Genomic DNA, 15,132 nt, shown 5'->3' with positions numbered 1-15,132 from the left:
CCCTCCCCCACCTCCTCCTCTCTGGCTGCTCAGTGGGAACACAGCCGGAGGGGAGAGCGCCCCCTACAGCAGCTATGACTGGTGGCCTCCTGCTGGGTGATGTCTCTGCATGTGGAGCTCCCCCAGAGCAGACAGGCCTCCAGTATCCAGCTCTCCGGTCGGGACAGAAGGGGAGGGCAGTAGGGATTGTCTGCACACACCATGCAGCTCTCTGATCCCTCCACATACATCTCCTGCACACCTGTCCTGCTCTTCATGAAGGGTGAGTGTGCTTATGTGTGTGCAAATATGTCTGTTATGTCAACATTATGTAGGATGGTGTGTAATGTGTAAGGGCTGAACTGGGAGGTGAAGGTTCTCTCCACTACAGCTAATACTTTTCCCAATATACTATACTAGTCCTATGTGTCAGCAATACAACTACTACCCTCAATATACTATACTAGTCCTATGTGTCAGCAATACAACTACTACCCTCAATATACTATACTAGTGCTATGTGTCAGCAATACAACTACTACCCTCAATATACTATACTAGTGCTATGTGTCAGCAATACAACTACTACCCTCAATATACTATACTAGTGCTATGTGTCAGCAATACAACTACTACCCTCAATATACTATACTAGTCCTATGTGTCATCAATACAACTACTACCCTCAATATACTATACTAGTCCTATGTGTCATCAATACAACTACTACCCTCAATATACTATACTAGTGCTATGTGTCAGCATGTAGTTGTATAGCTGTGTCAGCACTAGTATAGTATATTGGGGATAGTAGTTGTATGGCTGACATTGCACTAGTATAGTATATTGGGGATAGTAGTTGTATGGCTGACATTGCACTAGTATAGTATATTGGGGATAGTAGTTGTATGGCTGACATTGCACTAGTATAGCATATTGGGGATAGTAGTTGTATAGCTATGTGTCAGCAATACAACTACTATCCTCAATATACAATGCTAGTGCTATGTGTCAGCCATACAACTACAAGTACTAATAAAAAAGTACATAATACTATACTGTGTGTGTGTCAGCTATACTACAGCTACCCCCAACATACTATACTGTGTGTGTCAGCCATACTACTGCTACCCCCAACATACTATACTGTGTGTGTGTGTGTCCGCCATACTACTGCTACCCCCAACACATTATATTGTGTGTGTCCGCCATACTACTGCTACCCCCAACATACTATACTGTGTGTGTGTGTGTGTGAGCTATACTACTGCTACCCCCAACATATTATATTGTGTGTGTCCGCCATACTACTGCTACCCCCAACATACTATACTGTGTGTGTCCGCCATACTACTGCTTCCCCCAACATACTATACTGTGTGTCCGCCATACTACTGCTATCCCCAACATACTATACTGTGTGTCCGCCATACTACTGCTACCCCCAACATACTATACTGTGTGTGTCCGCCATACTACTGCTACCCCCAACATACTATACTGTGTGTGTCCGCCATACTACTGCTTCCCCCAACATACTATACTGTGTGTCCGCCATACTACTGCTATCCCCAACATACTATACTGTGTGTCCGCCATACTACTGCTACCCCCAACATACTATACTGTGTGTGTCCGCCATACTACTGCTTCCCCCAACATACTATACTGTGTGTCCGCCATACTACTGCTTCCCCCAACATACTATACTGTGTGTGTCCGCCATACTACTGCTATCCCCAACATACTATACTGTGTGTCCGCCATACTACTGCTATCCCCAACATACTATACTGTGTGTCCGCCATACTACTGCTACCCCCAACATATTATATTGTGTGTGTGAGCTATACTACTGCTACCCCCAACATACTATACTGTGTGTCCGCCATACTACTGCTACCCCCAACATACTATACTGTGTGTCCGCCATACAACTACTACCCCCAACATATTATATTGTGTGTGTGAGCTATACTACAGCTACCCCCAACATACTATACTGTGTGTGTCAGCCATACTACTGCTACCCCCAACATACTATACTGTGTGTGTGTGTGTGTGTCCGCCATACTACTGCTTCCCCCAACATACTATACTGTGTGTCCGCCATACTACTGCTATCCCCAACATACTATACTGTGTGTCCGCCATACTACTGCTACCCCCAACATACTATACTGTGTGTGTCCGCCATACTACTGCTTCCCCCAACATACTATACTGTGTGTCCGCCATACTACTGCTATCCCCAACATACTATACTGTGTGTCCGCCATACTACTGCTACCCCCAACATACTATACTGTGTGTGTCCGCCATACTACTGCTTCCCCCAACATACTATACTGTGTGTCCGCCATACTACTGCTATCCCCAACATACTATACTGTGTGTCCGCCATACTACTGCTACCCCTAACATACTATACTGTGTGTCCGCCATACAACTACTACCCCCAACATATTATATTGTGTGTGTGAGCTATACTACTGCTACCCCCAACATACTATACTGTGTGTCCGCCATACTACTGCTACCCCCAACATACTATACTGTGTGTCCGCCATACAACTACTACCCCCAACATATTATATTGTGTGTGTGTGAGCTATACTACTGCTACCCCCAACATACTATACTGTGTGTCCGCCATACTACTGCTACCCCCAACATACTAAACTGTGTGTGTGTGTGTGTCCGCCATACTACTGCTACCCCCAACATATTATATTGTGTGTGTCCGCCATACTACTGCTTCCCCCAACATACTATACTGTGTGACCGCCATACTACTGCTACCCCCAACATACTATACTGTGTGTCAGCTATACTACTGATACCCCCAACATACTATACTGTGTGTCAGCCATACTACTGCTACCCCCAACATACTATACTGTGTGTGTGTGTGTGTGTGTCCGCCATACTACTGCTACCCCCAACATACTATACTGTGTGTCCACCATACTACTGCTACCCCCAACATACTATACTGTGTGTCAGCCATACTACTGCTACCCCCAACATACTATACTGTGTGTGTGTGTGTGTGTCCGCCATACTACTGCTACCCCCAACATACTATACTGTGTGTCCACCATACTACTGCTACCCCCAACATACTATACTGTGTGTCCGCCATACTACTGCTACCCCCAACATACTATACTGTGTGTGTGAGCCATACTACTGCTACCCCCAACATACTATACTGTGTGTCCGCCATACTACTGCTACCCCCAACATACTATACTGTGTGTCCGCCATACTACTGCTATCCCCAACATACTATACTGTGTGTCAGCCATACTACTGCTATCCCCAACATACTATACTGTGTGTCAGCCATACTACTGCTACCCCCAACATACTATACTGTGTGTGTGTGTGTGTCCGCCATACTACTGCTACCCCCAACATACTATACTGTGTGTCCGCCATACTACTGCTACCCCCAACATACTATACTGTGTGTCCACCATACTACTGCTACCCCCAACATACTATACTGTGTGTCCACCATACTACTGCTACCCCCAACATACTATACTGTGTGTCCACCATACTACTGCTACCCCCAACATACTATACTGTGTGTGTGAGCCATACTACTACTAACTCTAACTACTTTAATAAAAACAAAAAAAGGGGAAAAATTGGCATCATCGCATGTGTAATTGCACTATTAAATTATCACCTTCCTAAACTCGCATGGTATACAGTGTTTGCAAAAAAAAAAAAAAAAAAAGTAATGCAGTGGTACCTTGGTTTAAGAGTAACTTGGTTTAGGAGCGTTTTGGTTTAAGAGCTCACAGTTTTTCAAAATTGTGACTTGGTGTAAGAGCTCCCTGTACTGGGTGGGAGGGGGAGTGGAGGAGGGGCATGGTCTGCATAGCGGGGTCTACAGCACTGTACTCTGACCCAGGAAGTCTCCCTCACCTTCCAATCATAGCAGATCCACTTCAGGCTGGGGCTTACATCAGGGGACAGGACTGTGGAGGTAATCTCTCCATAGCTGTAACCCCTCTCTCCCTGGACAGAGAGTACTGCATGTATGTGCCCACATCTGCCCTGCTCATTCCTTCCTGCTCCCTGCAGTCTCTGTCAGCCCTTGTGTTTCCCATCCTCTCCATTACTGTACAGTAACTTATAATATCACAGATTCTGCTGTTTTTGAATGTTTGTTTCATCTGTTTTACATGTTATTCAGAATAATAAATCATTATATTTGGGGTGTGGAACCAATTGTCTGCATTTCTATGATTTCTTATGGGAAAATTTGCTTTGGTATAAAAGAGTGGATTTGGAATACAAGCGCGGTCCTGGAACGAATTATGCTCGTAATCCAAGGCACCACTGTACATGCAAACACGGTACCGAAAAGCTGCAGACCATGGTGCACAAAAATAACTCTCAGACAGCCCTACAGGTTGAAAGATTAAAAAAGTTATGGCAATCAGAATACAGCAATTTTGAACAGTCTTAAGATTGGGGAGCATTATATCTGCAGTCGGGGGGGGTGTGGGGGGCAGCATTATATTGAATTATTATGGGGGTTATATGCTAAGTACCGAAATGGTATCAAGTATCAAAATAAAAAAGTTGGTATTGGTATTAAACTCAAAAATCTGGTTTCGTGACATCACTAATGTATATAATGTCATGCACTGTATGTTATACACATGTGTGATGTGGGTGCGTATATATATATGTGTGTGTGTGTGGGGTGGGTGTATATATGATGTCATGCTTTTTGTGCATTAGGTCCTCCTGTTCACATGAAAAAAATGTTGGTGCCTTAACACACACTGGATCTGCAGCGGATGATTTGATTTGGAGCCTCTTCATAGAGGGCAGGGAATTCCCACCCACTGGGGGCGGGCCGGTTGACCTCCAGTGCTTTAGCACGGCCTGGTACCGCTGGATAGAATGGCGCCATACACAGGAACCGGGCCGCTGTTCCTCATGACAGCGCCGTTCTATCGGTGTATTAAATTCAAGGGGATGTACCTGGTGGTACATCCTCTTTAAAGGGGTGTTCTCACCTGCTAACATGCAGCACACAGCAGTGAACTGAATTTCTGCAGACGAGAAATTCCCTTTAAAAAAAAAAAAAACATTCTAAACATTCTATGCTGTTTGCATATGGTGCCACTAAACGATTGCATATGTGACTGGCAATGTGCATGCATCGTTGGTAACATACACGGGTTTATGCAAAGTCGCTGTACTAATGTTAAAGGTTTGGCGCTGGTTGTGTCTTTGTATGTAGGGTGGGCCCCTAGAATCAGTTTCCCTGGTGGGCCCAAGGTACCCAGTCTGACACTGTGTGCAGATGTTCTGTCTGAAAAGAAATAAGAATGCAGGGGGTGGATTAAAGGGGTTATCCAGCGCTACAAAAATATGGCCACTTTCTTCCACAGACAGCCCCACTCTTGTCTCCAGCTTGGGCAGGGTTTTGCCGCTCAGTTCCATTAAAGTGAATGGAGCTTAATTGCAAACCGCACCTGAACTGGAGACAAGTGTTGTGTTGTCTCTGAATGAAAGTGGCCATGTTTTTGTAGCACTGGACAAGCCCTTTAAGCTCTTAGGGACATATGACGTACCAGTACGTCATATGTCCCCAAGAGGTGTTCAGAGCGCGGCCGCGCGGCAACCTCCGCGGTCCCCGGTGCCGCGTGTAGCCCGGGACCACGGCTATTAGCGGGGCATGGTCCGATCGCCGTGCCCGCTAATCAGGTAATCGGAGGCAGCTGTTAAAGTTGACAGCTGCCTCCGATTACCGTATGCAGTTGTTCCCTGGTGTCTAGTGGCGGAGATCGCTCCTCCGGGACGTTGTCTGATGCCGGCTCCAAGATGGCGCTGACCCTGGCTCGGCACTCCTTTGTTTTCGGCTGCAGCAGCCGAATACAAACGAGTGCCGATCTCATTGATCTTTGCTGTATAACTATACAGCAAAGATCTCAATGAGAGATCAGAGTGTATATACTAGAAGTCCCCCAGGGGGGCTTCTAGTATATGTGTAAAAAAAAAAAAAAAGTGCCCTCCCCTAATAAAAGTTTTAATCACCCCCCTTTTCCCATGTTTTAAATAAAAGTAAATAAATAAATAAACTTGTTTGCTATCGCCGCGTGTGTAATCGCCCGAACTATTAATTAATCACATTCCTGATCTCGCACGGTAAACAGTGTAAGCGCAAAAAAATCCCAAAGTGCAAAATAGCGCATTTTTGGTTGCATCAAATCCAGAAAAAATTTAATAAAAAGTGATCAAAAAGTCGAATATGCACAATCAAGGTACCGATAGAAAGTACATGTCATGGCGCAAAAAATGACACCTGACACAGCCCCATAGACCAAAGGATAAAAGCGTTATAAGCCTGGGAATAGAGCGAATTTAAGGAACGTATATTTGTTAACAAATGGTTTGAATTTTTTACCGGCCATCAGATACAAGAAAAGTTATACATGTTACATATCGTTGTAATCGTAACCACTTGAGGAACATGTATAACATGTCAGTTTTACCCCAGGGCGAATGGCGTAATAACAAATACCCCCCCCCCCCCTCCCCAAATAAAAGAAATGCTTTTTTTTGTTCAATTTCACCACACTTTGAATTTTTTTCTGGTTTCGCAGTGTATTTTATGCAAAAATTCAACTTGTCATTGCAAAGTACAATTAGTTTTTTCATACTAAGGGATGAGGTCCGAAATACCTATGTGTCCTTGGCGGCTTAAAACTTAACTTTTAATTTCAAATTAAAATTAGCTCAACAACAAACATAAACACACAGTGCATAAGTGATTTAAGGCTATGTTCACACTGCGTATGTTTCCGGCCGTAGTGCGAACCGCGAATATACGCACGTAGTTTTGAGGTTGATGCGTTCGCTTGAAAGTATACGATATACGCCCGCACAATGCACACTACCTATGAGCTTACGGCCGGATCGTATACGGCGCCATGAAAAATGAACAAGACCATTGTTTGAGGACGGAAATGTTGAAACTCACGGCCGTGGATTTCCATGCGGTCCCGTACGGAGTACTTATTTCAGCCAAATTGAACTTGATTTTTCGATCCAAAAGGTTCTGTGTGGTTTATGAGGCTGGGCGAAGATTTCCAAGTAAATTACCTGTTTCAGATCGCTTCGAAACAAGCTAGGGAAGCATAACTGTACTACGGGCGTATGTTCGCGGTTTGTACGCATCCGGCCGCATGCCTATTTTTCCCACGCCCGTAGTTTCAGCTGCACATGTACGCCAGCGTACGAAATGCGGCCGGACTCATACGCAGTGTGAACATGGCCTAAAAGTGTGGTGAGGTATATACAATTTTTAACACTTGGTGTCTGGGGATAAACCGGAAAATATAGATATGTCCACTCAGGGTTGTGCGGTCACTGGTAGTGCCATGGCCTTGGGCACTAAGCTAATGAACTTTAAGTTCTATTGACTTACTAGGCTGGTGGTGATAAGCACAAAACACACCACCAGGCTAGACCGCACTATTTTTCCAGGAATATATCATTACAATGCACCGTGACCTCTGTCTAACTGATGCTGTCTTAAGCCTCACAATTTACATCGGCTTCTAGATGCGATTTATTATATGCATTGCCCCATTCTGACTGACTGACTCCAAGTGCATTGTTCCACACATTAAAAACACATACTTTGCCTAAACTAACATGTTTCGTCAGTACTGTACCTCACTGACTTTCTCAAAGCTCACTGGCAAAACTCATTTTTTTTGCCAGTGAGCTTTGAGAAAGTCAGTGAGGCACTGACAAAACATGTTAGTCCCTCAGTGTCCCTCAGTATAAATAGATAATCGTACCTCTTGGACCTGGCAGGGATCCTCCCACCAAGCAAAGTACAATTAGTGGCGCAAAAAATAAGGGCTCATGTAAGTTTCTAGGTGGAAAAATGCAAGTGCTATGGTCTTTTAAACACAAAAAGGAAAAAAACGAAAAAGGAAAATGGAAAATTGGCCCCGTCCTTAAGGGGTTAAGGTGGACCATGTATAAAGTCCATAAATAATCTTGCAGGATTGAAAGCAAAATCCTGGTGCGCTTAGCTCAGTGAATCTTGCCCATATACAGAAAGGAAGATTATTTCTGACTACAATTATGCTTCCTGCTCTAGTAGATTACATTATTTAATTGTAAAACTGTCCCTTTAAGAGGTGATCCCCCAAAATGGTAAACCCTCTAAAATGGTTAACTTTTGGATTCCTATCTATGAGACAAAGCTGAGCGGTACTAAGAAAGATCAATGTGTATTGCTCAGCTATTACATGGTTGCATGTTTTATGGCACTATTTAATACCTGATTTAGAATATGCGGCCATCCACATGCTGTGATGTCGCCGTATAGCTGGGATGGTCTGCAGCTTTTTCTCAGGAGCAGCTATCTTTTTGGCGACAACCTCTTTAGATGGAATCTGTCACTAGGTTTATGCCGCCTTAAATGAGGGCAGCATAAACTAGTGACAGAAATTCTGAACGGATGGGTGTATTACTTGCATTTTGTTTAGCCGTCCTCCTAATATGTAGGAGAAAAGGATTCTTGCCACACCCCTCCCCCCACCCTCCAGCTGCTGATTAACAGTTAACTGTCTAAACATAGCATGGATAGATAACTGCCAATCAGCAGCTGGTGGGCGGAGTTTTCTGCTTCTAATAAATATCCAGGACTACTGGGCTCATGCACATAATGAAGAGGATTACTTATTGTCCATATTATTCAGGAGGATATGTCTGGATCAGCTGCACAGAACAATGTAAGTGATCCATCATACTGTTCAGCTTCTCTGTCACTAGTTTATGCTACTCTTAGATAGGACAGCACAAACCTACTGACAGAGTCTCTTTAAGTATTTTAAATTAAAGCAGAAGCTTTATAACAATAAAACTGAAATCTCTCCACCTTGGTTTACCTGTATGTGATATGCTTGTGATTCCACTTCTGCCCAGTTAAGGCATAACGTTTTCTGCGGACGCTAAATCTGGAAATACCGCTTTTCTGGTCAGGCACACCGCATCGCGGTCTCTTCATCCAGCTACAATAAATAAATATAAGTGTTACTGAAACAGGCGAAAACCTCTCCCCGGGCCTCAGACGATATGTAGGACAGAAAGTAGTGATAAATAATACAAGATCAGAACAGATATTCTAAAGAAACTACACAGCAGAATGGTTATAGGTCTGGCCAGATAAGCTATGCTGCACACATTCCCATTCCAGATATTAAAGGGGTATTCCCATTTCAACTAACATAGTTATACTTGTAGGGTTCATCAAGGTAAATATATATGCAAATACATTCATTACGTAAACTTGTCTCCTCCTTCTCCTGATATTCTGGTCTTTTCTTCCCATTGTTGACAGCTCGTTGTCTAGGTTACCAACCACCCCTCTGCTCTAAAAGCAGTGGTCTGGCTGGTGTACAGTATATAGAAAGACAGATATAGTTTAGATGTACAGAGATATAGGGGGAGATTTATCAAACTGGTGTAAAGTAGAATTGACTCAGTTGCCCCTAGCAACTAATCAGATTCCACCTTTCATTTTCCAAAGAGTCTGTGAGGAATGAGAAGTGGAATCTGATTGGTTGCTAGGGGCAACTGAGCCAATTCTGCTTTACACCAGTTTGATAAATCTCCCCCATAGTATATACATATACATACATACATATACATAAAACTGAAACCTAGGGGACAATCCCCATGAGCAGAGGTGCACAATCTGTGGCCCTCCCTCTTTCTTTTGGAAAATTACAATGTTCATTGTGCATGGACACTCTTTGGTTATCCAGTCATAATGGGAATTGGAATTTAAAGGGGTACTTCACCATTGGAAAAGTTTTTTATACAGTGCTACAGGTACAGGTAAAATAATGAAGATGCTATTCTTACCCCACCACGCTGCCCCAGTGTCCGTCCTCCTGCGGTGTCTTCAGGTCCCCCACGGAACTCATCTCTGCAGTGACAGCCTGATCAACCAATCACTGGCCACAGTGCTCTCTCTTCTCAGTCAATGATTGGCCGAGTGGGATGTCACTGCCGAGACGAGTCCATCTCAGAAGTTCTGATGGGATCATCCAGCGGGGGACCCAAAGACACATGGTGGAGCATGGTGAGGTACAAATGGCATCTTCATTATTTCTATATAAGTGCAGCAATACATAAAAAGTTTTCTTAAGGGTGCCCCTGTAATATGCCTCATCCCTTGTTTTCACAGGGTGATGACTGGCTGTGGCTTATTCCTCTCCCATTAAAGAAGAAGTCCGGTGAAAATCTTTATTAAAGTACTGTATTGCCCCCCCAAAAGTTTTACAAATCCCCAATATACACTTATTACAGGAAATGCTTATAAAGTGATTTTTTTACTGCACTTACTACTGCATCAAGGCTTCACTTCCTGGATAACATGGTGATGTCACTTCCTGGATAACATAGTGATGTCACTTCCTGGATAACATGGTGATGTCACTTCCTGGATAACATAGTGATGTCATGCCCTGACTCCCAGAGCTGTGCGGGCTGTGGTAGCTGGAGAGGATGATGGCAGGGGGACACTGAGGGACACAGGGCACTGGAGGGACACTGAGCATCCCCCGGCCATCATCCTCTCCAGCAGCCACAGCCAACACAGCTCTGGGAGTCGGGTCGTGACATCACCATGTTATCCAGGAAGTGACATCACCATGTTATCCAGGAAGTGAAGCCTTGATGCAGTAGTAAGTGCAGGGGAAAAAAAAAACACTTTATGTGCATTTCCCGTAATAAGTGTATATAGCTGATTTGTATAACTTTTGGGGGGAATATAATACTTTAATAAAAATTTTCGCCGAACTTCTCCTTTAAGAACAGTCTGCATTGCTATGGGGGCACCATTCCGGTAATAGCTGCAGCCAAATAACAGTTCATCTTACAGCAATCTGAGGTGTATGGTCAGCTTTAGAGTATTACTGTACTATATAGACCAGGGGTGTTAATCTGAAGGTCATCCAGGATTTGAAAAAGCATAGCTGCTTTCTTCCAAAAACAGTGCGGCACCAGTCCTTATGTTTTCAGTGGTATAAAAACTTGGCTCCAATCATTTTAATGAGCTGCAATACTGTACACAAACTGAGGACAAGAGGGGTGCTGTTTTGAGAAGAAAGCAACAATGTTTCTTTGAATCCTGGATAACCCACTTAAAGTCGTACTCGTGTTCCAGTACTTATCAGCTGCTAAATGTCCTGCAGAAAGTGGTACTGCTGGAAGTACTTTCTGCTGACACCTCTGCCTGTGACAAGAACTGTCCAAAGCTGAACAAACTTTCTATGGGGATTTGCTACTACTCAGGACATTTCCTGTCATGGACAGAGGTGGCAGCAGAGAACACTGTGTCTAGACTGGAAAGAATACACCACTTCCTGCAGGACATACAGCAGCTGATAAGTAGTGGAAGACTTGAGTTTAAAAATGGAAATAATTTACAAATCTTCAGAACTTTTTAAAAGAAAAAAAAAAACAAAAAACACTGGAGTACCCAATTAACAACACTGCAACATTTGCATCCCAATATCGGAAAGTGAGGATTTCCTGTCTGATAAAGAAAACAATATCCACAGCTATTGGCATGCAGCAGTATTAGAAATTCTCACCTCATTGTGATTTCGCTACATCAAAGAATGGAAGCAGGGGGAAAACAAAACAACACTATTACGCTCCATTAGAACAGCTTCTTCTGCTGAGAACACACAGAACAGGCTCGGCATGCAGGGGTCAGCTGATATCATTGCGCAGGGGGCAATAAGCATTACCAGTCTTATGGTGGCTTTACACGGAACGATTTATCGTTCGAATTTGCACGATAACAGTCGAATTTGAACGATAATCGTACGTGTAAACGCAGCGAACGATCAAGCGACGAGCGAGAAATCGTTCATTTTGATCTTTCAACAACTTCTCAAATCTTTGTTGATCTTTCGCAAAAAATTTGCAGATTGTTCCATGTAAACAGTCTTTCAACGATTTCACCTATGTATGAGATAGGCTTAAGCGATCGCAAAACGATTTTTCCGTACGATGTATCGTTCCGTCTAAACGCTGATCGTTATAAAAAAAAAATCGTTCATTCAAAATCGTTAATCGTGCGATCGGCCGAATTATCGCTCCGTGTAAAACCACCATCAGACTGAATTTAAAAAAAAACAACTAGCAATGGCAAGTGATTGGCTGACTGGGTCATTTCATGTGTCCAGGACCTGGTGAGCCTCAGAAAAGCAGTAGAGGGGGATTGGGTAGGTGAGTTATGTTTTCTGTAAGCCCAACCTGACTCCTTTAAAAAAAAATTAAAGGGGTGCTGTCACTTTAAAAACGTTGGACATGTCTCTATGCTTTTATGAGTTTTCATTGGTCGGGGTCTGGGTGTTCAGATCCTGAATGATTGACCCTAAGCATGTTCTCTTTCAGCTCTGTACCAAGTTACTAACAATATAAGTCTATGGCACCATTTTGGGACATAGAGAGCAGAGAGAGAAGTGCTCAGCCATGAGCTTCTCCCCGTTCATTAAAGCGATCAGTCAGGGACTAAACACCCAGCCCCCGCCTGATAACAACCTTTGACATGTCTCTGATATTTTAAGGAAACAAACAGTGTACAAATTAATTCTACAACTAATATTCCTCGTGACTCATCTTCTCACCATTTTCAGCAGTTTAATTTGTTGTCAGTAAAACAGAAGTCAGTTTATATGTGCAGACAGCTCCAGGCTGGGTCCAGTCTAAGCGATGCTCTGTGAGATTTTTTTAAAGGGGTCTTCCAGGCAAAACAGACTGAGTCATCCACAGGATAGGTCAGCAACCACTGATTGGTGGGGTGCTAACACCTGACTTTTCTGGTGATCAGCTGTTTGGTGCCCACATTATACAGTGCACAGAGCCAGAAGCCATTAGCGCCATTCACTGTGTAGTGGCCAAACCTGGTTACTGCAGCCACCACTAGACAGTAAACAGAGCCATTTACTTCCTGTCCCATTCACTGTGTCTCATGTGACTCATGACCTGTCCGGTGGATGACTCTTCGGTCTATTTTTATCTGGGAAACTCATTTAAGCTCACAGAACATTCTCTAGACCAGATACAATTGTATCCTCATCAGTAAGCTTAGGTTTCTTACATATAACCATCATTGTTCACCGATAACAAACACAACTCATGGAAATTATAAGGAATATGCAGAATACAGTAGAAAACAGTATAACTTATGTAAGACTATACTCACATCTTATTAGGATTCTATTTTTGGGGTATACAGTACATGACATAACAGTAGAGTTGTATACCAATGCTGTGGTATAACTTTCTGCCTGCTGATGTACTGTATACCCGGAAGGTAGCGTCCTTATCAGATGTGAACATAGCCTCTTAAATTTACACAGTTATTTATGCATTATTATTAATATTAAAGGGGAACTCCAGCAGAAAAAAATCTTTAAGATCACTAGGTGTCAGAAAAAAAGAAAAGGAAAAAAAAAAATAAAATAAAATTATATATATATATATATATATATATATATATAATATCAAGTCTTTCAGTTCTTATCAGCTGCTGTATGTCCTGCATGAAGTGGTGTCTTCTTTCCAGTCTGGCACAGTGTTCTGTGCTGCCACCAGCAGGAGAGGTTTTCTATGGGGATTTGCTACTGCTCTGGAAGTTACTGACATGGACAGAGGTGGCAGCCGAGAGCACTGTGTCAGACTGGAAAGAACTTACCATTTCCTGTAGGACAGGCATGTCCAAACTTTTTTCGAAGAGTGCCAAATTTGATGAAGTGAACATGTGCGAGGGCCGACCATTTTACATGCTACATGCTATATGCTTTATAACACAGGCAGATAATAGCAAGCTGGATACCTGGGGGGCCGTAAAAGTTCGGAACGCGGGCCGCAAATGGCCCTCCGGCCGGACTTTGGACATGCCTGCTGTAGGACATACAGCAACTGATAAGTACTGGAAGACTTGAGATTTTTTTAAATAGAAGTAAATGACAAATCTATATAACTCTCTGATACAAGTTGATTTGAAAGAAAAATATTTTGCCAGAGTTCCCCTTTAAGCATCTTAAAAACAAAAAAGTTCCTCCAAGCACCATTTTCCTAGACAAATCTCCAAATGTAAGTTAGCATAATAGATAATACTTGATTATACTTGAATATTGATGGTTTCTTATACAAGATAAAAAAAAATAACAGCTGAGAGACCTGCACCGTAAGCAGCTCCCATAGGAAGCAGCAGATCTCTACCAGCCATAGCCTGCCCTGAATGCTATATACATATCAAGGGATATGCTTCCTAACCGCAGACTGAGAATGCAGATGGATAAATGATATAATCCTCCGCCACTATCTCAGATGCTACATGCCGCTCCCTGGTCCTTGTATGCGGCTCTATAGCCGACATTAAATGAACTCATCGTTCTGCTTCAACATCACTTCACCCCTGAGTCAGAGCTGAACTTTGCAACAATGCAAATATCACAGCTACATGACATTAACTCACTAAAATCTCATCCGTCTTGTACACTAGGACTGGAACCTGCTATCCAGGTTACAATGACATCACTGGAGTCTAGTTCAAGGGTCGATGAAGGGCAATGGGCTCTAGAACTTAGTTCTCGCGTATAGAATCGAAGGTAATTGCTAAAAAAAAGTTCTAATACCAACACTAGGTATGGCCCTAGGTTAGGGAGATAGGACCAGGCTTGGACCAGTGACTTGGTATATACATATATCCACCATTAACACTAGAGATGAGCCATATTTGATTACTGGTGGCTGAAGGAGTTGAATGCAGCCCTAAGGGCTCTATTACATGGCCCAATGACTTTCTGTTACTTACTGAGCCCATATACTGCCCGATAATCTGCAGCAAGGGCTGCACGGACATCGTTAGCGATGCCCGCGCAGCCCTTGTAAAATAATAAAGTCCTACTTATCATGTTCTTTAAGGGACAATCCCTTTATGTGTATAATGTAGAAAAGGATCTTAAATGGGCACTGAAAATGGAAAGTTTTACAGATTTGCAAATTACTTCTATATAAAAAAAAGTCTTCCAGTACTTAACAGCTGCTGTATGTCCTGCAGGAAGTGGT

General features: G+C 43.1%; 1 protein-coding gene and 1 long non-coding RNA gene across 3 annotated transcripts in view; one reads left to right on the top strand and one right to left on the bottom strand.

Moving 5' to 3' along the window:
* Positions 1-15,132, bottom strand: part of MMP16 (matrix metallopeptidase 16) — a 176,657-nt gene that overhangs the window by 77,429 nt on the left and 84,096 nt on the right. For both annotated transcript variants that reach the window (XM_069957394.1, XM_069957395.1), the window contains one exon: positions 8,925-9,047. In XM_069957394.1, the coding sequence (XP_069813495.1) occupies positions 8,925-9,047 (123 nt within the window). The remainder of the gene's footprint in view (positions 1-8,924; positions 9,048-15,132) is intronic.
* The window catches only part of LOC138783121 (uncharacterized), a 53,469-nt gene that overhangs the window by 2,607 nt on the left and 35,730 nt on the right, over positions 1-15,132 (top strand). The gene's annotated exons all lie outside the window — the stretch shown is intronic.

This window comes from Dendropsophus ebraccatus, chromosome 2 (assembly GCF_027789765.1).
Source record: "Dendropsophus ebraccatus isolate aDenEbr1 chromosome 2, aDenEbr1.pat, whole genome shotgun sequence".
NCBI lineage: Eukaryota > Metazoa > Chordata > Amphibia > Anura > Hylidae > Dendropsophus > Dendropsophus ebraccatus.
Note: the sequence above shows the minus strand (reverse complement) of the source record. Positions and strands in the feature narration are given on the sequence as shown.